Below are 23,466 nucleotides of genomic sequence, written 5' to 3' on the forward strand. Positions count from 1 at the left end.
GCTCTGTTTGGTTTCTCTGTTTCTTTGCCTCCTTTTAGTTTCTCTCACAACTGAGTGACGGCTAGGCTGTTGATTCGTGTTTATTCTGTAGTTAGGTGACGCTCAGCTGATTCGGTCGGCGCATGAGTTATATATTGGACGTTTTTGTTGATAGTTCGAGGTAAAACATTTAACAACGCTTACCGTGACTAACAGGGGTTAGAAACAACGCAAAAATTTTCTTGCAAACAAATACAGTAGCAGACTAATGAAATAAAGTTATGACTGGAAGAAACGTGGATTTTCGAATTTTTCCAATCAACTCCAGCAGGCTTCAAGTTAAAACCTATCAGTTCAAAAATCAGCGCAACAGCTTAAAGTCAAATCTCAGTTTAGATTTTGTGGACAAGATTACTGTATGCCAAAAGACACTGCTAATATCATACGAATTGATTTTGGAAGTGTCGAGTTTTGTAAGGTAATACAATAGTAAACAGTTCCAATGCATGTCCAGGTTTACTTGAAATTTAGGGTACGTCGATAACGCTATTATTTTTGGAAAATTGTTTCAAAACCACATCAACTTTCAACAAAAAGATGTCAAAGGAGCTGATTACAAGCCCGACAGAATCCAGCTAACGAAAATTGCTGGTCAAACCAATAGTCACAGTGTATGTATGTCTAGTTAGCGGACCTAAATGATAAGAAGTTCTATTCTACAAGAGTTGGGTTTTACTGACCCCTTTATTTTAAAAATCGTTTCAAGTAGCCTCCAGTTCGTCCAGTGATTCGCGTCTGCTATGTTTAAGTTTTCATAATACGCTTGTAGGACGCTTTCCTAGTGTTTAATAGTATTTTAGGTAGGGCCTATTCATGGATTACAATACGTTACCAAAAGTCAACATAATGAGTCTACAAATGGTTTGAAATGCTATTATTCTGTAATAATTGTGAGGCAATGAATAACAATCACAAAAAGTCGTAATAATCGGAGTGTAAACAATGTTTGGTTTCTATAAAATTGAGCAGCTTCTGTATGCTTAAGTAATTAAATTAGTTTTACCAAGTTTTACCAAGTGCTGTCCACAGAAGATTGGTAAAGCGGTATTAGAGTGTGAAGTAGTTTCAAACTGTGATTTGTAACCGGTGACCTTGCTTTGCCAATCGACATCATGAATACTGTGGTGCCTAACGGACTGACTCGGATGCAAGTGCAGGAGAAAATCAAGAGAAATTTTCAAGCTCTCTGTGTTCGATGCCCTCAGCTGGTAAATTTTTTAGTAGCCAAGAAATATTGCTACAAAAAGGAATTTATTAATACAGTGTAGTGTATGTTCTCCTGAAAATTCTGTCAAAATTGAGCGCTAAATTAAGGATTTTTATGCTAAACTAAACTATTTTTGGTTTCTTGTGCCTACACCAGTTAACGTGAATGCATTTCGGGCCAGACAATGGGTTTGAAAATTGTTATTTTTTTAAATTTTGCTCAACATGTTACTTTCTAGGGTAAAGCTCAAGAATCACTGGACGACAGTCTTACAAGCTTGCAGTGGCTCTGGAATATGAATGTGAACATCAGCAATCCGATAGAAATGAATGCAAAAAACAATCAAAATAGCCACATTGATGGCATGCTGCCCGCTTTCCCACGCAGTATTATAAATGAACTTCATAACAACTCTACACTACCTGTAAAACATGGAGCGAGCCGGCTGACAGCCAAGACAAATTATACCAAGCTTCGGAACGGTGCTTTTGGCGAAGCAACACGTCCCATGGCTCGCGTCGGACGAAAAACATCAGCACCTACACCGGGGACAACTGAGCAAAATCCCATCAGAACGGACACTTTATCTGCCGGTTCCATCAAGCTTCACAGGCGAACCACTTCGTTTGTTGGAAACGAATCTGCCAACCAACTGCCAGGCTGGAGACCAACAAACAAAGTCGACGCAGTGTTTCAACCTACACCTCGTACAAGCCAGTTGCAAGATCTCACCTTGAAGGGGCTTGATGAGAAAAAAAATGGGGCATTGCCACAGATACTACCATCACCCACACAGGCCGATGGCGAACCGCTACTTTCCGGTGCTGGATCGTCCTCCTCTAGAAATTACTCATTTTCACCGAGACAAGCAACTCTCGACGTTTTACCTGGCCAAGTAGACTACAAAAACAATCCCTACGTTAAGCCGCCGTTTTCCTTCACCACGCTTATCTACATGGCTATGCAAAACAACAAGCGACACAAAATGACCTTTGCTGACATATGTAAGTGGATTACAGACAGCTTCATCTACTACCGGTATGCTGACTCCGAGTGGCAGGTGAGACCGACTTTTTGGTGTTGGTGAAGATGCTTAACGATTTTATAGGAATTGACCGATGTTTGGATTTTAGTTGATGTATGTTATAGAGCTATCTAGAAGCATAGCGAAACCTCTAAAATATTGCTTAGAGTCCCAACGTAAGTTCAAGGAAGCCTTCCACAAAAAACTCAGAAATTTTGCGAGGCCGACCTAAGCGCTGTGGGAGGCGTTAAAATTTCTCAACGACGTTGAAACGCAAGGGACTTGTTTAAACCTGTTGCTTTTATGGTTTGTTTTTTCTACTGTTACCACTCAGTTGGTGGCGATACAGAATTCTTCTCAATAATCACGGAAAATTGTTAGCAAAGGTCGCAAAATAATTATTGCTTCTTTTTATCATTTGTTTTGTGATGTCCGTCAGCAACTTCCAAACGTTTGCGAGCAAGCAATATACGTTCGTTTTGAGATGCCGACGTGTTTGTTCACGTGACCAGATTAATTTTGTCCCAAGTAACTTAAAACACCAGGAGAGGGGGGAGGCGTCTGAAAAAATCAAGTCAAGTGCGTCATGAGAAGCTCCCGAAAGTGGATCACCGAAAAGATCTCCAGTTTATTTGATTTACAAACAATGCCTTTAAAACATCTCGAGTCGACAGACAAAATAAATTGCCAAATAACTGAACAAACATAAACCTGTTAAAGCTCATCAAATGTCCGGTATTTGATCAGCAAAGTTTTTCAAGGCTACTCGATCTAATAAAATTTTCTATTAAGTCGGTTAAACAGCCTGCCTTTATTGTCAACAGTCGCATGGTTTGAATGTTTCGGTGCGGTGGTCAATGTTTCATATTCGAACATTTACTGCGCGATTGCAAAAAATGAACGTCGTAGAAACGAGCAACTAATGTAAATAATGGATCGGCGAATAGCGTAGGCTACTACCGTTTACCGGTGATTTCGTGTTTACAGTTTTGTCACTACTTATTCTATACACTTCTCTGAGAGGAAATTCGATACTGAATACAAAAAGTACACAACGAATGCGACAGAAAAGTTTGCATTATCGAAGGAACATATTTCAACCGTTTCAAAAATATTACTTCCCGTTGGAGGCACCATTTAGAAACTGCTGAAACCTGACTACCGTTGTATAAACTCTGATATTTTCCTTTGAGCGGGCCAATAAATATAAATACGATACTCATCTATATGACATAGACATATAGTAATCATTTCAAAAAAGGTGTTCGTTATGTTGTGAAATAGACTATCGACAAAGGTCGCACGAACGAACATGCCGATATCGATATTATCGTTCATTTTTTGTTTACTGGCCAACAATAGCCAAGCTCCGATGACACGCTCATAATTGTAAGCCGATCTTAAACAAGCGTTTGGCCCTCACAGGTGGCGTCACCCGTTTATTGGGTATTGACTTTTTAATCCTATAGCGTTTCCGATAGTGTAAAAAGCACAAAGTATCGCTGACGTTAAAAACGCTTTGACGCTATCCGTGTACTGAAACGAGTCCATTCAGAGGGTGGTTAAATGGACTTGGGTAAACAATGAAAAATTGCTCAAGCCGGTTATTTAGCTTCCGTTTGAGAGGAATAAGAAATGTCCATTGTCAAAAGCCACTTTGAGCAAAACAAATGCTCTTTCCTGGGAAAATTCCTTCTTGTTCACCACTATGGTTTACTATCAAAGGGCCATGTTAATAACAGTGACGTTTGCAATGCTGAAATCAGTATTAACGTAATTTTGAAAAATACTACGTTTCAGAACTCCGTGAAACTGTGCTTGACGCAAAGCAAGCATTTTATGAGGGTTCCTAAGAAGAGAGAGAGCTCAAACAAAAGCTGCTTGTGGCAAATCGACCCAAATTATAATGGGAAGTTGCCAGACGTTGACTCGTCAGTAATGAACGGTAAGAGAAAAAGCTTAACTTAACATTGCATTTGTTGTTCATTTTCCACAATTTTCTGATCTCTTTCCATTTGACTTCTAGTGCATTCCTCCAGCGAGGGTTCAATTCTTTCATCAGTAACACGGGGCATTGCCACCCCGAAGTCAACAGCTGGTAAACCAGAGATTGACGACGCCTTTCTACAGTCGCTGCAGTCCCGAAAGCGGAAGCAGACAACACCCCAGAAAGTAGTTCGGCGACGCAACGTTAAGAAGAGACGAGATGCCAAGCTGCTGAAAACCACAAACAACCGTAATCTGCTGCAAGAGCAAGCACCGGAATTAGGTTCACTCAAGGGCGACTTCAACTGGAACTCTATTTTTGAGGAATTCTTCACAAATCAAGAAGCTCAACTATGCGTTACTCCAACGTCCATGGCATCTAGGTCATCCTGTCATGATGAGGTGGACATCATTGGGCAGTTTTCCGATGATGTTACTTCAGGAGCGTTTCTTGCTCATGATGAAATTATTTTACCTCACCTTCCAAAGACAACCGTCAATGATGAGAATCAAGACGTCCTTGCATCTTACACAACATCTGGAGGCAATAATTCCAACTCTTCCTGGAACACGAGCAATGATCGTGATTTCAGTTCAACAGCCAAAGACGATGTCCAGGGAGACAAGCCAGTGGTATCCTCTGACCCTCAGTTGGGGAGTGACCTGAAGCATGAGTTTGAAAATGTAGAAAAAGATGATTTTGACACAATTGATGGATTCTTAAAAGATGTCGGTGAGCTTGATCTCACCATCACTGGAAGACAGATCGAGCCACCTCCTGAGTGGGTAACGGAGTGTCCTGATCTTGATGCAATCCTGTGTGAAAAACAGAATGACATCCTCTTCGAAAACATGGCGGATGTAAACTTGGACCCCATATTTCATCCTCTTCAATCAAATGATCCAGATGATCAAAACAGCCCAAGATCCAGGAACAATGGGCGAGGTAGGAAGAACAAGAGATCAGGAGCAAGCAGCCACAGGAATCAAGATAGCCCTCTTGCTCCAATAACTCAACACAGCAGAAGACCGTGGCAAGAGGTTAAGGACGCGACGGAAGCCATAGAAAATATTCTATCATCTTCTTTTCAAATGTAAAACTTCACTGTAGCAGTTAGCAATCTTTCTTTACCCTAGGTTTTCATATTGTGAAATGCGGCCGCATATATAATTCTTCATTGTGCTTTCATGTTTTGTGTCATTTCTCCGCGGTTCAAACGGGCTATGCGACGACGACGACGACTACGACATTGCTTTGCAATAGAAGCCTAACATAGAGAAAAAACGCCTCAAGTGCCCTTACGCGTTAACGTTTCGCGATTTTCTATTGAAACTCTTTGCTTGAATTGTGCATATTTTTCGCCTTTCTTTTAGAATTGTTATTAATTTTTTAGAACCGAATTCTATTGGCATTTTTCCTTACCGTTGCCTTGAAAATGACGTTTATGTCGTATATTTTTTTCTTGCTGTGATATTACGTCGATGAAATAGTGCGCTGTGTTATTCATAGTTTGAGATTGAAGATCGTTTGTAAATATTGCAAATTTATTTTTCTGCTTTTACTTACGCAAGCAATTCTCGACTAACTGGTAGACCAATGAAAAATTCCACTGTGTTGTAAAAAACTTAAAGGTATGGTTCAAAATCTAAGTCAATGGAAACATAAAACTAAAATATTGAAGTGTGCTTTAAAGTTTTGACGTCTATTAAAATAGACGCCATACCCGTTGTAATAATATTTGCTCTCCACAACAACGCCTTGCTGGTAGTTTATAGAGTGACGAAAGCGGGCGTGCTCGAAGTAAAATAGTGGAGTGATATCGTGATCGATACGTGTCTTTAACACACCTGGATGAAAATCTGAAAGCATTGTACCTTCAGTGTTAGGTAATTCTCATTTCTCTTATTACTAAAAGTTGTTTATTTTTGTGCCTTTGCAATATGTGAGAGCCGCACTGTGTGTGTATGACAGCCGCCAACAGTATTTAGACGTTCCATTTAAACGTACAGAAATTTGATATAACTACTTTTTTTACGTTGGTATGAATTTATCGCCAGTATTTGCTGTACGTACTAGACCTGTTGTTGAAAAAAGTGATTTTTATGAGATTTGCTCTCTAATTTGGCTTAGATGTAATATTGTGTGTAGCGTCATTTTAAGCATATATTTTTACAATAAACTCGAATACAGCGTGTAATAGACATTATGTTATGTGCAAGATTAATATGTATTATAAGGCGACATCTAAAACATGCACAGATGTCGTTCATATGAGGTCACAGTGGAGGATAAAAACGAAGATTACGATATCCTTGCTTATTTTCTAAGAATAAATTGCTTCAAAACATCCATTTAACCTTTACTATTAACCATTCGAAGAACAATGCTTTTCACAATTAGTTCGTGAATCAACAAAGTTTGAGTTTGATAATAATCAAATAAAATCCTTCCTAATAAAACTGGGTTTTATGTCACATACAAAAAGGGAAAACGTGTAAAGATTGACATATACGCAGCCAGACACATTGCTTAGTCATTCACATTCAAACCTAAATTAATTACGTTTTTATATTCACAAACAGAACTAGTTTATACAAAAAGACGTTCACATAAACAAAACAATAAATTATACAGGCGGATAAGACGAGCGAAAAAAGCAAAATATTCATCTGGGACAAAGTGAGTTGGACAAAGTATAATTTGATAACAAACATAACCACAGTGCCTTATCATAACATATAATATAGTTTAGCACCACAATATAGCAGTTGCATATAACACAACATTATAAGCATAGTTTTAAAAAAGATTGTCAAAAAACGCCACTTAATATAATTGCAACCAAAATCTGAGTTGACAGCATTTCTTAAATTAAATTCATTTTCAAAACTACTACACTACAATCAACACCTTTATGTTTGACAGTTGGCATCAAAATTCATTCAATTTCATAATCGGTCAACTTGCCCCAAGACGGTCCTGTTCGAATCTTAACAGCTAATCGCACCTTTAATGGCAGAGCGTTCAACATCGAATCTCGAATGATTATGGCCGCTTCATTGACAAGATGCGATTCGACTTCGAACATTATTTCGTCATGAATATGATGGATAAAATAGCATTTGGTCGCTGGTGTATCTCTGCGTGCATAAGAAAGTAGGTGAGATTTGTGTCGTAAAATTGGTTCGTTACCAATTACCATAAATGCTAATAAAATTAATTCCTGCTCTCAGGTAAATTTGCGAGTTTACACAAAGTCAATTACACAGTGAAGGTAATTAGGAATAATTTTGGCATGCAACCAAATATAAGGCAGTTTGTTGTAAGTAGTACAACCCACAATATATTCGAGATTTTTGCTCAGTTAGTTTTCCAAAATTGTTTGAAATAATCGTTGCTTCAAAATTTTAATTTGGCAAAGATTTCACTCCGTATGTTTCCAAAGGATCGTCCCTTAGCGTTGCTTAGTTACCGCGTCCACAAGCTGTATTTAAACGGCGAATTACTTCTAGGCTGTTGTACTGCGCAAAGGTTATGGAGCAACATTTACTCGATAATGTACTTTCCAACCGGTAAACACTTTAACGAGGAAAAATTCCAAAAGAAAATGCCTATGTACAAACCGCAAAATTTATTGCATGTCATACTAACTTAACAGCTCTTAGAACTCAACTAAGTTACAGCAAACAAATAAGCGAAAGTAGCAGGTCTCGTGTACCAACCTGTTTTCGTTTATTACGGTAGACCACCCTCTGCTCCTTATTTTGCTAATGATCTTGCACGTGGCAGATTTAACCAGATCAGCAGCCGAGCCTTGTATTGTGGAATTAACAGCTTGTCTCTCTGCGTGTGAACGTACCCGTAGCGAGGAGCTCGTTATGTCTGGAAGGTGCCTTCGCCGTCCATTCACCGTTGTTATGTAACCCTAGAAAGTTCTGGGGTTTTTCAGAATTCAGATTTATAGTTCTATTTGCCAGTCCTACGTAACATAAACTAGTCGTAAGTATTATACCATTTTATATTGCACACAAGCTCGGCTGTAAAATTTTCAGTTTTTACCTAACGTAAACCTGTCTCCAACTTTCTGAATTGAGAAAGATAATAATCAAAATGAATACGGCATTTTAAAAACTGCTTCATTGCGTATTTTGGATAAAATGGAAAAAGGGGAAGTAACACAACAACAAATAGTGATTGCAAAGGAAGGTTACAAAAATGTTATACATATCCGTTATCCTTGTTTTACTCAAGTGACAAACGTGTTGAACGTACCAATTTCCTACACTGGTCCACAATTTTCCGCAAGTAAGATTGAAGCTTGGGATAACTTGTCATAAAATGATCGATAAATATTTGAGCTTTTGTCTCTGAAGTGTTCATCTGTTTGGACAGCGTTAATGCGCTCATACCATAGAGAATACCTAAACATTTTTTTCACTTAATCTTCAAGGCTAATTACAAACGCACAAGAAAATGAAGTAAACAAAAATACACAAGAATAGAGCTAACACACCGTAACAAATGCGCTTTGCCGTCGTCCTTTCCTCGTCGTTAACTTCATGGCAAAGTTTCTCAAGAAATTGTGACGCAATCATACGAAATACGTCACCATTAGAATTAAGAATATGGAGCAGGGCATCGTCTTCAGACATGTGCGCCATCATTCGCAACTCAAGTTGAGAATAATCAGCAGAAACCATAACGTATCCTGCAGAAAACATGGACCTATGTGAACCTACTGTATTTCAATTTGTATAAACAACAACTAATGGTAGTAAGGTATGCAGACTAAATTTTGCACGTATTGTATAACTATGTAGTGTAAATGGCAAACAAATTTTCAAGTAAGGTACCTTGAAAAGCAGTAATCAAATCGCGCAAATCAAACGTATACTTAGTGTCATCGTCTTGGCGTATCTATGAAACGGAGAAGCGAAAAAATTAAAGCAGTGGTTTTAACAAGATTGTTTTTGCTAATAGACTTGCAATGCAGGTACAGGACACAAATCTGTATCCTTTTAGATGAATTATGGCAATCAACAAACCAAAGACTCTCAATGAACTAATGAATATGTCAAACAGAATCCACAACCGTTCTCTATTTTATCTCTGCTACAAGCATGTATTGCCGTATATAACAGTATACTAGCAACAAATTACCACTTCAAATTCTGTGATGTTAATAGTTTTGGGCATATTTTGCATATTCGGTTCAGCCATTGATACTCGACCCGTGGATGTGCAAATCAGAGCGGTCGGATGAAAGCGGGTTACTGCGGTTTCCAATGCGAGTGGTGGTAAAAGGGTGGACAGAGGATAAATAACCTGATGAAAACAAACGACGGGTTACTTGTACATTACAAATCAATAAGATTTCCCAAGTTTTATTAGGACTGGAAAAACCCGGTGTAAATAAATAGTTTGGCAAACAAAGTATGCTTTCTAGTACAGACAGGTTTCACTAAAGTCCACATAACCTTTTAAATCAGAGAAAAGGGGATATTTTTCCAAACTAATTACTGACCAAGGTCTTGTGGACATAAAAAGCTGGTGACGTCATTGTAATTAACAAAAAATGAAAAACGGTGAAAAAATAAATAATTACACAAAATTTCAGTTCATCATTAATCGATACTCAATACAAAGTAATTAATGAATAAAAATTACACTTCATAAATGTAAATGAATTAATTTTCAACATGGTAATTTTTTAATTAAAATTTAAGTGAGGTAACCTGCCTTATACAGCCCATATGTAACCGATCTCCAGTTCATTATGATCTTGGGCAAAGGATGAGCATTCTCCTGCATAGACAAAGCCTTAAGTACTTCTTTACTGGTACTCCAGCTTTTCGACGTTTTCCTTGTAGAAGGTCGTGAACTTTTTCTGAATCTTAAATTAACAGACTTTTGAAGGCTGCTGGATGTATCGGGATTCAGGCCCAATTCACCAAATAGTATCTATTGAATGAGAAAAAAATTAGAAAACGATGCGTTCAACAACGACCGAAAATTTTAAAAACTAGGAATGTCCTATTTAAAGGCACGGACTAAAAAAATGATCTTTTAGTTTGATATTTTCTCATATGTCAACAGCTTTTGATTGCAAATGAAATTTTACAACTTACTTTCCCGATTTCTACAGGGCTTGACAAATTGAATTTGCGTCCTGCCATTTTCCACGCTTGTTGTTGCAATTGTTGACGAACTTTTTGCAAATCATGCTTCAGAAGTTTCATCAAATTCATATCCAGTCCCAAGCCATTTTCTTCCATCAAAGCGACACTAAAATATTGCATATGAAAGTAAAAGTTGGATGGAAATCATCCGTCATAACAAAACGATACAATTATAGAAAAAATTTAGTACACAAAACACAAAAACGTTTGATACATCAATTGTGTAGTTGGTAGTGAATCTCTATTTTTATTTGCTCCTAATTCAATTCACTAACTACCTTGTGGCATGTGGCATTTCAACAGCAGTAAACGCATCCCACATGCCTGCATTTTTCATTAGTGGTTGCAAATGTTTCATGACATGGAATACTGCAAATGCCTCCATACACACTTTTGGTTGCAAAGGAACAGCTTCAACACTTGTTGGAAGTTTGTCGAGTTTCTGATAGCCATAAAATGATTCACAATTTGCTATGCCTAAAATTTAAACACATAAGCTTAAAAAGACTGTCAGATTATAATCAATATATTGAAATTTATTTGATGTGGTTAATTCCATTTAATTAGAGCGTCCTATAAACTTACACAACAAATGTTTTTCAAGCTGCGGAACGTATTTCTTGATCAGTTGAACTACATCATCACCTTCATATTTCGGTTCCAACATCCAAACTGCAACACCTGCATCCTAAGAAAGTAAACAAATTTCAAGGTATGAAAATATTGAGAACAATTGAGAACAGAAGTAACACAAACCTGCCAACATCCCATAGGTTCACTTCTAGTAAGCTGGAATATCTTTCTAATGGTATATTTAATGCTGTGAGTTATTATAACATCTCCAGGATAATTTTGAAGTTTTCGTTTGATTTCATCAAAAGCTTTAGTTAGGGATGCAGGACACGACAACTCATTTTTGTCACCAACCTTCAAAAACTAAGCCATATAACATACGTGGCAAGAGGAAGATCTCTCAGAGTAGTAACTACAACAATGTCTAGTAGCATATAATAATCTTACTATGTCTTTTTATTCTTCATTTTTTATTATTCTTTTTTATCAACTGTCAAAAGTCAGTTTATTTTAAATTACCAGTTTTCTTTTAAAGCATAAAAAACATATATGATGGTTGTAGAGATAAACCTAGATTAAGCACCGGTAAGCACTTCTACATATTGAAAGGAAAGCACAAACTGCACATGATATCGGCATTATAGTTTACCTTCAATGGAAGGTAGTAAACTTTGCTTTGTCCCCAGTAAATTGACATATAACCGACTGCAGACTTCCCGACAAGATCACTATGCACCAGGTTTTCCTTATTTTGGCTAGAGTCACACTTTGCCTAAAAACAATGGTGAAATATTACTATAAAGTACGATAAATTGATGATAATAATATAATTAAACAGCTGATAAACAAACTTTAAGGCAAATTTAATGCAATTTTATACTGTTCATTACCTAAGTATAAATAGTTTGTAATGCCCAACATTGTTACTATTACCATTCTAATGTCATACCTTTCCAGAAATGGTTGATGTTGAGCCTGATCCGATTGAAACGGCATATACTGATTGATTTGCCCATTCTTTAAAAAATTTCTTCAAACTTGTTTTGTTACCATCTAATTTTATTAGTTTGATAGAACCGGTATCCTAAAAGTAATAGATTGTAAACTAACACTGATTAATAAGGGTTAAAAAGCAACTGATACATGGGGCAGGAATATAACACCATCTTATATTCAATTTGATAACATTGCATATTACCATTTGAGAAACTTTAATGTCTCTTGTAGTGTTGAAAGAGCTAAGCAGACTAGTAGATGTGTTTTGATAATCTGGAAAAGGCTTGCTTTTGGATGCATTAGGAGTACAAGCAAATGTATTCATCATTTCTTTTGTAAATGAACTATCTTTGTCAAGAAAATCAATAGTCTCTTCAGAATTCAACTTCTCGGGTGATTCCGATGCTTGTGCACAATTGAACACAGATTCAGAACTCCAATTTACAGATTTGCTTAAAGATCTTTGGTTGAAGTTTACAGAGGAGTATTTTGATTTTTCGACTGAAGCAACACTGAACATGTCATTTGAGTGATTTGTTTTGGAAGGGACTTCATCATCTGATGAATTTTTATCATTTACATTAAATGAAAAAGAACTGAATAAAGCATCTTTTTCATCAGCAACTAGGCCTTCAAAGAAGTTATTAAAAGAGGATTTATGCATGATGGAAGGCTGCTTGTCACTTTTCGCAGATGATTGAGCAACTGGTGTACTGCATGCAACCTGAAGCTTTGGTGTTTCTATCTGAGATGTTTTAGTAAGAGCTTGTGAATGAAGCACAGAAAACTCATCACCAAGAACCACAGCAATTTGTGATTCTGTTAATGATGAACGAGCATGAAAATTAGTAGCAGAAAAGTCATGTAAATTAGGAGACAAAATCTCGTGTATCTTGCTTTGATTTCTGCTTTCAATGTTGTCAATACTTTTCCCATAGGTTGGAGGAGATGAGCTACTGGGCAGCATACTTCTGCTGCGATTTGCATGCTGCAAATGATCGCAGTTATTGAGAAACTGTTTCTTATTCATGCATTTTCTAGATATATTCACAGATTTCTTTGTTTCCGGGGTGAATATGTTTGCTTCATCTGAAATTAACTGGCTAGAGTGGTGCAGTGAAGTATCCCTGAGATTACAGGTTAGACAAGCTTCATCATGTTTAGAAGATAATGTACCTGGTTGTTTTTTTGTTGTTAGCCTCTTATGTAAATCGACACCTGCTGCAGCCAAATCAGCACAATTTTCTGAGTTTCTGGAGACATTGAGAGCTTTGGTCGGGGAAGATGAAACATCTGTAGATAACAAATGAATCATTATTTTTAGACTCAGTTTGTGAACACAAATTCTTCTGTAATTCTTACCGATTCAAGCAGTCATGAATTATTAAGAGTTGATTTGAGCAAAACTTACTACAAATACTTTTTGCTTCTTTGATCATTTCTACTGCGGCTTCTTCTTCAGTAAGAGAGATTTTGCTCCCTGGTATTCTAATTGTGTGCGTTTTTCTTACATCCGTTGTTTCCTCTGTATTTGGATTTACTGATTGACGTTTGCTAAATTTTATGAAACATTTTAAGAAAAAAATGTTAAATTATACATGTCACAAAGTCTATCAATCACTGATTCCTATATGACTTCAATTGCTTTTGAAAGTTTCCGCATAATTCAGTACAGTAGTTGCCATAGTTTATACTAAACCGAAAGCCAGCAATATCCAAGCAGAATGCCTTATTGTGCCAATGTGTGCCAAATGTGATTTTTTAAGGAAAGCTGTACGTTAAATAACTTCTTGCACATGACCAAGTTCAACACAATTTTATGGAAAATGTCAATAAATGGAAGAATAAGAGCACATCGTGCCAATCAATAAAAATACCTTGACGAACAGGTAAGCATGTCATTTTTGGGTAAAATCGATTTGTTTTATATTCAATTTTCATCAACCAGAGTCGACATGCTGGTTTGCTGGTTATCAAAATGTTTGCATACTTAACAATCAAAACCTTAAACTGGCTGTAAATTGGATATAACTGTCCTAAGCAATGGCAAGGTTTCAAGATGACACTGAAGCTTTAATTGAAAGTTCAAATTAGCTACAAAAACTTCAAATTGATCACATAATTACAAGAATTCAAAAGAAAATTTATTCATTTCATAAAAACAAATTTAAGATTATACAAAGAAACTATAAATACACAAAAAATATTAAACAGATTTATACCAGTACCTCATAAATTTGTTTGCATTCCTTAAAATTCTTTCTAATTCACTTGGTTTAGCTTGTGCCACATCACTACAAGATGTCAAACCAGCAGCATAAAGAGCCCTAGCTCTCTCATTGTTCAATAATGTTATCTACCAATAAAAAAATGTTAATATTATTGCAAAGATAAAGTAGTTTCAGAAATTCTTTAGAATGGAATAGGTTTTAATGCAGAAAAAGATTTTAATACCTGTTTTTACACCTGACTCAACTTTACTTAGTGTAGTACAGAACTTAAAAAAGGTAAACTTTAATTTTGTTTTGTTAGATCTGCAACTTGTTCAGTCACATAAATACAACTTAATAAGTTCAAATAAATTTTGACTGCACAGAAGGCGGAAAATTATTATGCAAGGTTAAACTGGAATTAAATCAAACACCTGTGTCAGATCAAGGAGTTCTCTTTGAACACCAAATATCAACCTGGACTGGAATTCTTTCAATAAAACTTCCAGGCTCCACCAACCAAGCTGCTGGCAAAATGTTGTTACCATTCCTATAAACACGATAAGTTAATTTATGAAAATAAAGGCCGTATAACCTTGAATAAAATGAATACCTGCAAATGTAGCAGCGGATTGTTGAAGTGACTGGATCATTCCTTTGTTTCCATTGTATTTGTCACTAACAATGCTCAGTGGAGTTTCTTGGACTAGTTCATGCAAAATCAGAGACGCATAAAACCTGTAAATAATTTTTAAATGCAATTCAAATTTCTTATCTAAAAACAAAATGATACATTGTATAAACATTTTATCAAAAGTCCCTTTTTTACATAACAAATTCTGAAAACTTGAGTTTAACATTCCAGGTTTCTAGATTTTCTAAATTGATACAAAATAACAGGAAATGTGGAACACTGTATTATACCTGGTATGTATGTTAATTTGCCTTTCACGCTTCTCTGACATTCTTGTATAATTCCTCATTCCTCCTGTCGCAGCCATGTGAGTTAAAAATCGTTCTTCAACTCCAATCAAATCTGCAACTCTGAGATGAGCAGCACAAAGATTTTCGTAAATTTGGAGGTAGCCATACCAGTCCAGGTTATTGTTGAATGAATAGATTGGGGTAACCTGTGAAAACAAGTAAACTTACTGTAAATTCAAAAATGCAATCATGAATGCATTCACATAGCAAATAAATTTAAAAAAACTCCCAGTTGGTATATAACTGATGGATGTTATGTTACAAAACTATGCATAAACCTACTATACACCTAGTATTACAATTAAGGTTTTCCACTATCACTACCATCAGTAAGTTAAACACTTGAACAACTGGATACCAAGTAGACAAGGTGAAGCTCCGTATCTAAAGCAAACGCCTTTGATGCAGTCTGAAGATCTGCAAGGACTCTTAAGGCTTCAGCTGTTGGCAAAGAAGACATAAGCGCTGCTCTACCAAGCTGAGTAGCAACCATGAGTCTGGAAAATTTGAGTGGCACGAATTCAATGAAAATCTAAATGTAAAACTTAAAGCAGATCAATGTAACTTGCAGTTAGTACCTGTCGGCAATATCAACATCATTTGAATTCTGGACGTATATAAATTCATGGTCTTGAAGCCACTGAATGCAGCCTTTCATTCCATCATCACTTGCATAATTTTCTCTTTGTGACCCAGAGCGTCTTCGTTTGCTTTTAGTGCTAGTCTATATTAATACGAAGATATCAGGTTATTATCAGTACAAGGAAATGCCAGCATTTAAGAGTAATTGGTTGGGTACCTCCTCAACATGCAGTTGTGCAAATAGTAATGTGCATTTCATGTATTCCTGAACGTCCTTATAAGTAGATGCCAAACCATTGACAATAATCTAAAAAAATACACGTCATATTAATGGACCATTTGATAAACCATAAAGATCACAATTCATTTCTTAACATATTCAAATGTAAACCTCCAAAACTGCTCTTTTCATGGCAGCTGAAATCTGGCTTTGCGACGCAGATTCTTTAATCAGGCAGCTTTTCACAGGATTAAGTTTACTTGTTAGAAGTCGCAGCCCTTTGCTTTTCTCATGAGACTTGCAGATTAAAATACTTTCGCCTGTCGTAATTAATATACGTAACATATTAATATACCTTTTTTTACGTATGCAGTAGAAAACATGCAGTAGAAAAATCTTTACATGCAAAAATTATTTGCATTAGTTGCTAACAAATGAAAAACAAATAATATTTTAACAGAACCTGCATCATCTATTCCTTTCCTTCCAGCACGACCAGCCATCTGATGATAAGTGGTCACATCTAGTAGCTGCTTGTTGAACATCGGTGAGCGAATTATTACTCGTCTTGCTGGTAAGTTGACGCCTTCAAACATTATGCATAATAAAGACGGCAGTTACAAGAGTTAGCAGTTTTATCAATCAGTTTTAATTTGCACAGTATCAAAATCCACCTGAAGAAAGGGTTGAAGTGGCCACTAAGACACGAATAGCTGTGTTTCGGAAACCAGTCTCAATAATATCTCTTTCTTCAGTGGTTAAACCTTAATATGTAACTGGTTTAAATTTAACATTGTTAAGAGCCGAGTATTAAATACAAACTAGAAATGTCTGTTTAAATAAAACAAACCAAATAACAACTTGTAATACATTTCATCATTAGTTTGCATAGTTCTTTCCTCGCCAAGGATGTGCAACCTGTGACTCATGAACCAAAATTGTGCGATTGCACTAAGGTACAGACTTCGAATGAAGCGTGGCCTTGAAAACTTCAGTGATGAAGCCCCCCAGTCCTGTACCCAAGTAGCCAGCACAATACTACTGGTTTCATTGTTACATTCACTTAACAACCGCCTAAGTCGTGGTGGTCATTTTTACATTTGAAAACGTTACTTAGTTAAATTGCTGATTCAATGTTTGTTAAACATTATTTTCTGTTTGGATATGCAGTATGGGTAATGGTTGTGAAATCAAAGTGCAACCAAAACCCCATTATCTTTATCTTTGGACTGAGGAAAGTCTTTACAGGACTCAACTACCGAACAGTTCACAAGTTCGTTTCAGCAAGTTCTGACAAACACACATATTTTCTTTTTGTTGCAAACGTGTAATGCTGTTGCAGCACATGCTTCAAACCAGGCAAATGCATTTAGCCAGCAGTTCTAAAAGGTTGCAGATCCCTGAACATTAAATTGATACATATGATAAACAATACAAATTTATTGGGATAAATCAAACCTGCATGATGAAAGGCGACACCAAAAGGAATAGTTTTTATGAGAGTTTCATCCAAGCCAGAAGGAGTACGTTGAAGTTGCTCAACAACATCCTGCAGCTCATTCAGCTTCAGCTCCAAATAAGGTAAGGAAGAATCTTCTCGAAATTTACTGCATATGGGTAAAAAAGATAAAAAACATGGCATGGTCATGTATAATTCAAGATTAATTTACATGTGTCTAGGATAACATACGGTAAACTTCAAACAGTATGTCACAAAAAATTACTTGTTTAGTTGGTAAAAATGATGGGCAATACTTTTGGCCAGTTTTTCACACCAGTTTTTTGTGGGACAGAATATTAAAACCGAATTGTCATCTTTTAAAGTTTCATAACTAAGAGCTGTAAGATTATCTTCATCACCCTGGTAAAACACAATCAATGTTTACATACCAATAAAACGTAAATTAAAAAATCTTTCCAAAAGTACACTGGCTATGCAAAGAAAAATAGTGGGATTATTATTTACAAAACTTGAATTAAAGAACTTTTGTACGTTCAAATCCAGACATTCTAATCAAAAATTTTAAACCTCTGTTTCCGAGTTTCCCCTAATTTTTTCACAATTTTACCAACAATACAAAATTTACAAATAAACTTGCTTCTGTATTTATTACTTCAACAATTAAAAAGGAACATTTAAATTTGTATATATAGCAGCAAAGTCAAAGCACTTAAAAAATTTCGACATCAGCCTGGCCTCATTTGCATTAACTATCGATAGATATTAGATTAAAAACGTATATATAGATTATTTTATAGATACATATGATTTGATCATATACCCAGTGACATGTGTATAGTATCTGTAAATATGTTTTATGGACATTTGCCGCAAGTTAACAAGTTTCAACTGCATATGAAATTATCATGTGGCATTTATAAACACCTAATGACTTGTACATATCAATAAAAAGGAATACCAGAAATTTTGCTTGAGGAGTAAAATCTCTAATTTTATTAAAGCATTCATCAAAAACTTCATGTCCAATCTTGACACACTTTTCAAGGGGAACAGGTCTAAAAAACAAATAATATCTATTGCCAAATTTGAAGACATTACACAAAATAACTGCAAAAAACTAGATGCAGAAATTGATCTTTTCTCACCTAAAATTGGTTTGATACAGAGTAGCATCAAGCCAAAATGCAACAAGTTCTAAATTGGGAACAGTTGCACTCATACCAACTATTTGGACAGGGTTCTTCTTTTCTTGCTGTGAGGACACTGAATGTTTCCTTTCACACATGAACCTGAAATGATAAACATTTTGTCCTTGCAAAGTTGGATTTGAGTTTCTTCCTGATATTTCTTACCAATGCATGATGTAAAAGCAAACCTAATTTTTGTCAAGAGCAATTCAATCAAGTAACCTCTTTGTTCATCACTAACCATGTGCAGTTCATCTACTACCAGCATTCCTACAAAAATCAAATCATTCCACCAATCTATGCTAAGATTCAAGGAACTAAAACTAAACACACAGAAAATGATAAAAACTAACTTCAAGTTAATTTGATTTAATTCACAAGACTTTGACATAAAATTAGTTTTTACTAAATCATTTTTTGTACTTTATGATATGAATGATTTAAAAATTCTAGCTCAATTATGCAACGATAGAGATGACTCACAATAGGAATTGACCAATACTTAAATATACAGTAGTTCCCTAGTTCTGTTGTAGGTATATTTTACAGCAAAGCAAAGGAAAAAAGATATTTGCATTAACAATATTTGTAGACAATACCCAAATTATGGATCTGCTTGTCTTCTATAAGTTTGTTTATAAGACTGTTTGCTTTCTCTATTGTACATATTGCCACATCCACTGAAGAAAAACCACCAGGAGGCGATAAACCACCAATGTAACCATCGACTCTAATACCAATTACATCAAAGAGCTGCTTCAAACCAAACAACTTTTCCCTTTAAAGAATATTAAATAGGATGAATTCTAGTAGGTCACATTGGGTTAAAGATATAATCAAGAGCAAAATTCATGATGCATTAACAACCTTGCAACAGAAACAAACGGAAGTATGATAATCGCCTTTTTCTTGGTGGATAAGAAACGTTTAAGGATGAGTATTTCAGACACTAAAGATTTTCCAGCACTGGTAGGTGCAGAGTAAACCACATTTCTTCCATCTAAAAATAATTCAACTTTGGAACAGGAAAATATTTCAGCTAGAACAGTTTTAAATACCATTACTTAGTAAAGTAGTAAATGAAATATTAACCAAGCATGATTTAATGCAAACAACTGGCGCCTTAATCGTTATTATAATTATTGCTATGAATACAGAAATGGGCCAAAAGCAGTTAAAACTACACAATAGTTGAAGGATATAAAAAAACCTACCTAAGACACCAGGAAGCAAAAGGCATTCTGCTTGCCATTGAAACATACCGACGAGGCCTAATTTTTGATAATTTTGAATAATGCCATCAGGAAGTTCCCAAGCAGTCAAACAGCACTTGTCCATTTTCTACAAAAACTTAAGTATGCGGTGTGAGCTTAAAAAATTCAACATGACTTCAAAACATATGGTTATCCATTAATTAATGGGTCGTCTCTTTACCGGAGTCACTTCCAAAAATTTTGCTCCTCTTCAGCAGTTGCCTGGGCGTCTTTCTACATGTTTCCGAACGGCTTCAACTTTGTTCCTTTCTAAATGTGTTTGTGCCAAATCTATCCTAAATTAAATAATAACAATTTATTTAAGTGCTGACAAAAACAACTAGCTGTTGTCTTTAGCGAAAAGTATGTCAAAAGAGACTAAGGGATCGCATGCATAAAAGCAACAATAAACTGGTCAACACCGTTTTTGCGGCAGATTGTGTTTGGGTCTTTTTTACCTAATTTGGAGGCGCTGAATCCGAATCTGGCGTTATTTTGCTTCTATCACATCACGTTTTTGAGATAATATATATGTTCATTATAAAAAAATACTGCAAATCAGAAACCGCCTTGAAATGTAAAGGTTGTTTTAATCAGAACTACAGGAACGTTTAATCATGCAAAACACGAACACAAAGCCTCGAAATCACTTAAAAAAGATCACTAGAAATTAACCGTTGAACAATCAATGAAATGATACAGAACTGCCACAATCTTTAGGAACTCGAAATTTTTCGTTTTAATGGCCTTCGTTTGTAGGTAGTGGTGTAACTTTCTCTCTTTAAGTTCCAGCAGTAATCTGCCATCATGTGGCAGTCCCATCGGCCCTGGTAGCGCTCTTCCATAACTCTAATATCTTGGTGAAAGCGCTCACCTTGTTCTTCACTGACGTCGCCAAGGTTATCAGGAAAGTAATCTAAATGTTTTTCAGAAAATGTAGCTTTATGGTCATATTGCATTTCATCTCTTGCATGCTGGACAACATTTCTTTTACGAGGTCTCGATAGTTCTCTGTCTTTCTGTTGCCAAAGAAGTTACTAACAACTAAAGAAAAAGCATTCAAGCCCTTGCTTCAACTTTGTTCATTGATGCTGCAAAGTTTGGATCTCTGAGCAGCTGCCTTATTTGTGGGCCATTAAGATCTTGTAAGGCCGTATATACAATGATTTTGAAACGCCGTAAACCTACCTTTTATATGTTTTCCTTCAAGTTATAGCTGATAATAAGCAGTAAACAAAGAAATGCGGGGCAAAAATGAAAAATTCATCACTTAATTCACTTAATCAAAGACAAAGATGGTGACCCTTATAAAATCAGAATGAATAGAAATTAGAATGTTTTGTGTTGCCGACAAGTAATAGATGTAAATAAATAAAATGTACATATTTACTAATAAAAGTAACTTACTTAAATAAAGGGTATAACAAGAATATTTTGCATGAAGCATAAGCAACATCTCACTTAGCTCAGCTTTGTTGTTGGCACTAGAGTAGTCTGGTACTGATAAATAGGCTTGACAAATACATGTACTGTTATCTGTCAGACTGCGATATTCCTATGCTAAAAATAAATACTACTAATACCAGCTACTAATCACCTACCTTGACGCATTGCATCCAAAACATGTTAGCTAGCCTACCATTACCCAGATTGGAAAGTTTGCTTTTTTGGGGTGAAAAATCCCCCGCGCAACGAGATGAAGCAAAAGCCATTAAACGTGCAATTAATTTTAATCTCCCGCGCACTTAGCACTTTCCAATCTAGACAATTACTACCATACTCAACTCAAACCTCTGTCATCAAGCATATTTTTTATTGTGACGTCATAATAAGAGGACAATTTTCGTTAAATTTTTAGTTATAACAGCTTAACTTCTTAAGCAGCCAGACTGCATAGTATGGCAAGAGCACACTCGAGGTTTCATTTTCCAAAACGACATTGCACACCAGGACAAATCAGTGTCTCCAAAAATATTGAAGACACTAAATTTAGCTCCGATTTAAATTGAAAATTTAGTGATAGGAATCGATATCTCTCAAAAGAAAAAAAACGAAAAACAGTAATTTTTTCCCGCGATTTCTAATGTAAAAGGTCGCATTCTTGTCTGCACTGGCTGCGCAAACACCAGGCAGCGTTGGGCCATGAGCTACAGTGCACAGTGCACACCGGCTGCTTCACGGAACATTTGTTTTTGCAGATCTCAGCGAAAACTTCGATACTCTGCAGACTGGTTAAGCAGTACTAGATAAAATTAAAATAAAAGCTTTCAAGACATTATTTTAAGATTAACTGAATAAGTGGTTTAGCCTAGGCCTATTTATTTCGAAATAACAAACAGATAGACTTATCCTATTGCTTTGTAAAGTAAAAAAAAATAGAGCAAAATACGAAAACACTTACCAAAACATAAACTTGATGGCAACTGACAATTGCTTAAACTTTACTTCATTGCCATAACCTTTTATATAACAGGTTACAGCTATTCATTTATAATATTCATATCCTATTAGTATCATTATCTTAATTATTATATGTCTGTTTACTGCATGGTACGTCATCGGAAAAAAACGCTATGTAGAAATTCAATTGGTCAGTAAAAACTAAGTCAAGAATCTAGGCTAGTTATAAGTTTAAGATTTTACTGTAGGCTAGTTTAAATACTGAAGTTGAAAATAGTAGTCTGGCCCGCCACGTTTTCCATAAGGCACCTTCACAAAATAAATGTCCACTCCACTCACAAATTGTCTTTTCTTAAGCTAACTCTTGCCAAACCTTCTTAGCCAATTTCTACTTAAACCACTCATTCCTTCATTCTTCCCGCGAAATGACGTAGAGAAACGATTAGCCGATTTGTGGTGGGGAAAAGCTTTTTGCATTTGCTTTCACATAGAAATCCCCATTAGTGAATTGCAATAAGTCAATTTATGGAAAAATATAAATTTTTACAACTATTAGTGTGCATTTGTATATTCTAAGAAAACCTTTCATCAGAAACCAAAGGAGCAGTGGTTTAAAACGTTTGACAAAAACGAAGATGACTTTACAATTTGCATCCAAGGTAACTTTGACCATTTGTCGTTTGACAATAATTTGTAATTGTTTATCGAAATATACTGGAAGACAGTAAGTATTCAGCTACTTTACGCCCTATTTAATAACATCAGGATGAAACCCACGTTGTAATAAAATTGAGGACAACACGCAGATGTTCCGTTTTGATGATGGGCAAAAGATCCAAAAGAGAGAAAAACAGCAAGGCTTTGTACTGCGGTCACGTGATGTATTCGCCATTACTGTGCGCGCCGCCTATTGCTTTTGTAATGGGCATCAACTGCGGATTTATCGCGATTGAGTGAAGCACGCGTAGCTTGTGTGAGGTGGGTGGTTGTTTGCAGCACGGGATGCCTATTCTTAAGAGCTGGCCTACAAGCATCGAATAAAACGGAGGTAGTTGCGGAGGTCGCATCATGTAACGTGAAGAAAGTCTTCGTCTGGCGGCGCGCGCTAGTTCAAAGATTGTGAAACTTAAAGTTACAGATGGGATTGGTTTTCCTGACCATAA

The 23,466-nt window shown here is 36.0% G+C and overlaps 2 protein-coding genes across 10 annotated transcripts; one reads left to right on the plus strand and one right to left on the minus strand.

Moving 5' to 3' along the window:
• Window positions 1-661: 661 nt before the first annotated feature.
• On the plus strand, window positions 662-6,454 carry LOC143445910 (uncharacterized). Its single transcript, XM_076945307.1, has 4 exons — window positions 662-1,247; window positions 1,485-2,306; window positions 4,071-4,215; window positions 4,297-6,454. Exons 1-4 carry the CDS (start codon window positions 1,152-1,154, stop codon window positions 5,352-5,354), a joined length of 2,121 nt encoding a protein of 706 aa, XP_076801422.1. The 5' UTR covers window positions 662-1,151; the 3' UTR covers window positions 5,355-6,454.
• Window positions 6,455-6,509: 55 nt separating this feature from the next.
• On the minus strand, window positions 6,510-22,718 carry LOC143445862 (DNA polymerase theta-like). 9 transcript variants are annotated; one of them, XM_076945253.1, is made up of 36 exons: window positions 22,305-22,718; window positions 21,311-22,145; window positions 20,085-20,199; window positions 19,865-20,000; window positions 19,518-19,650; window positions 19,250-19,428; window positions 18,839-18,920; window positions 18,609-18,752; window positions 18,422-18,518; window positions 17,726-17,862; window positions 17,460-17,608; window positions 16,676-16,765; window positions 16,465-16,587; window positions 16,173-16,321; window positions 15,999-16,088; window positions 15,778-15,923; window positions 15,558-15,696; window positions 15,140-15,345; window positions 14,829-14,953; window positions 14,650-14,765; window positions 14,234-14,361; window positions 13,417-13,559; window positions 12,208-13,298; window positions 11,959-12,093; window positions 11,659-11,781; window positions 11,193-11,372; window positions 11,022-11,124; window positions 10,715-10,913; window positions 10,386-10,542; window positions 9,997-10,218; window positions 9,418-9,582; window positions 9,111-9,174; window positions 8,771-8,965; window positions 8,530-8,678; window positions 7,980-8,182; window positions 6,510-7,397 (listed from the first exon to the last, which is right to left on the minus strand). In XM_076945253.1, exons 4-36 carry the CDS (start codon window positions 19,986-19,988, stop codon window positions 7,196-7,198), a joined length of 5,688 nt encoding a protein of 1,895 aa, XP_076801368.1. In that variant the 5' UTR covers window positions 19,989-20,000; window positions 20,085-20,199; window positions 21,311-22,145; window positions 22,305-22,718; the 3' UTR covers window positions 6,510-7,195. The 9 variants fall into 9 exon arrangements, with proteins under 9 accessions (XP_076801368.1, XP_076801394.1, XP_076801377.1 ...); XM_076945279.1 differs by lacking the exon at window positions 21,311-22,145 and having other exon boundaries at window positions 19,865-19,991; window positions 20,085-20,194; XM_076945262.1 differs by lacking the exon at window positions 21,311-22,145 and having other exon boundaries at window positions 20,085-20,194.
• Between the last annotated feature and the right edge of the window lie 748 nt (window positions 22,719-23,466).

The sequence above is a fragment of the Clavelina lepadiformis genome, chromosome 1 (assembly GCF_947623445.1).
Source record: "Clavelina lepadiformis chromosome 1, kaClaLepa1.1, whole genome shotgun sequence".
Lineage (NCBI taxonomy): Eukaryota > Metazoa > Chordata > Ascidiacea > Aplousobranchia > Clavelinidae > Clavelina > Clavelina lepadiformis.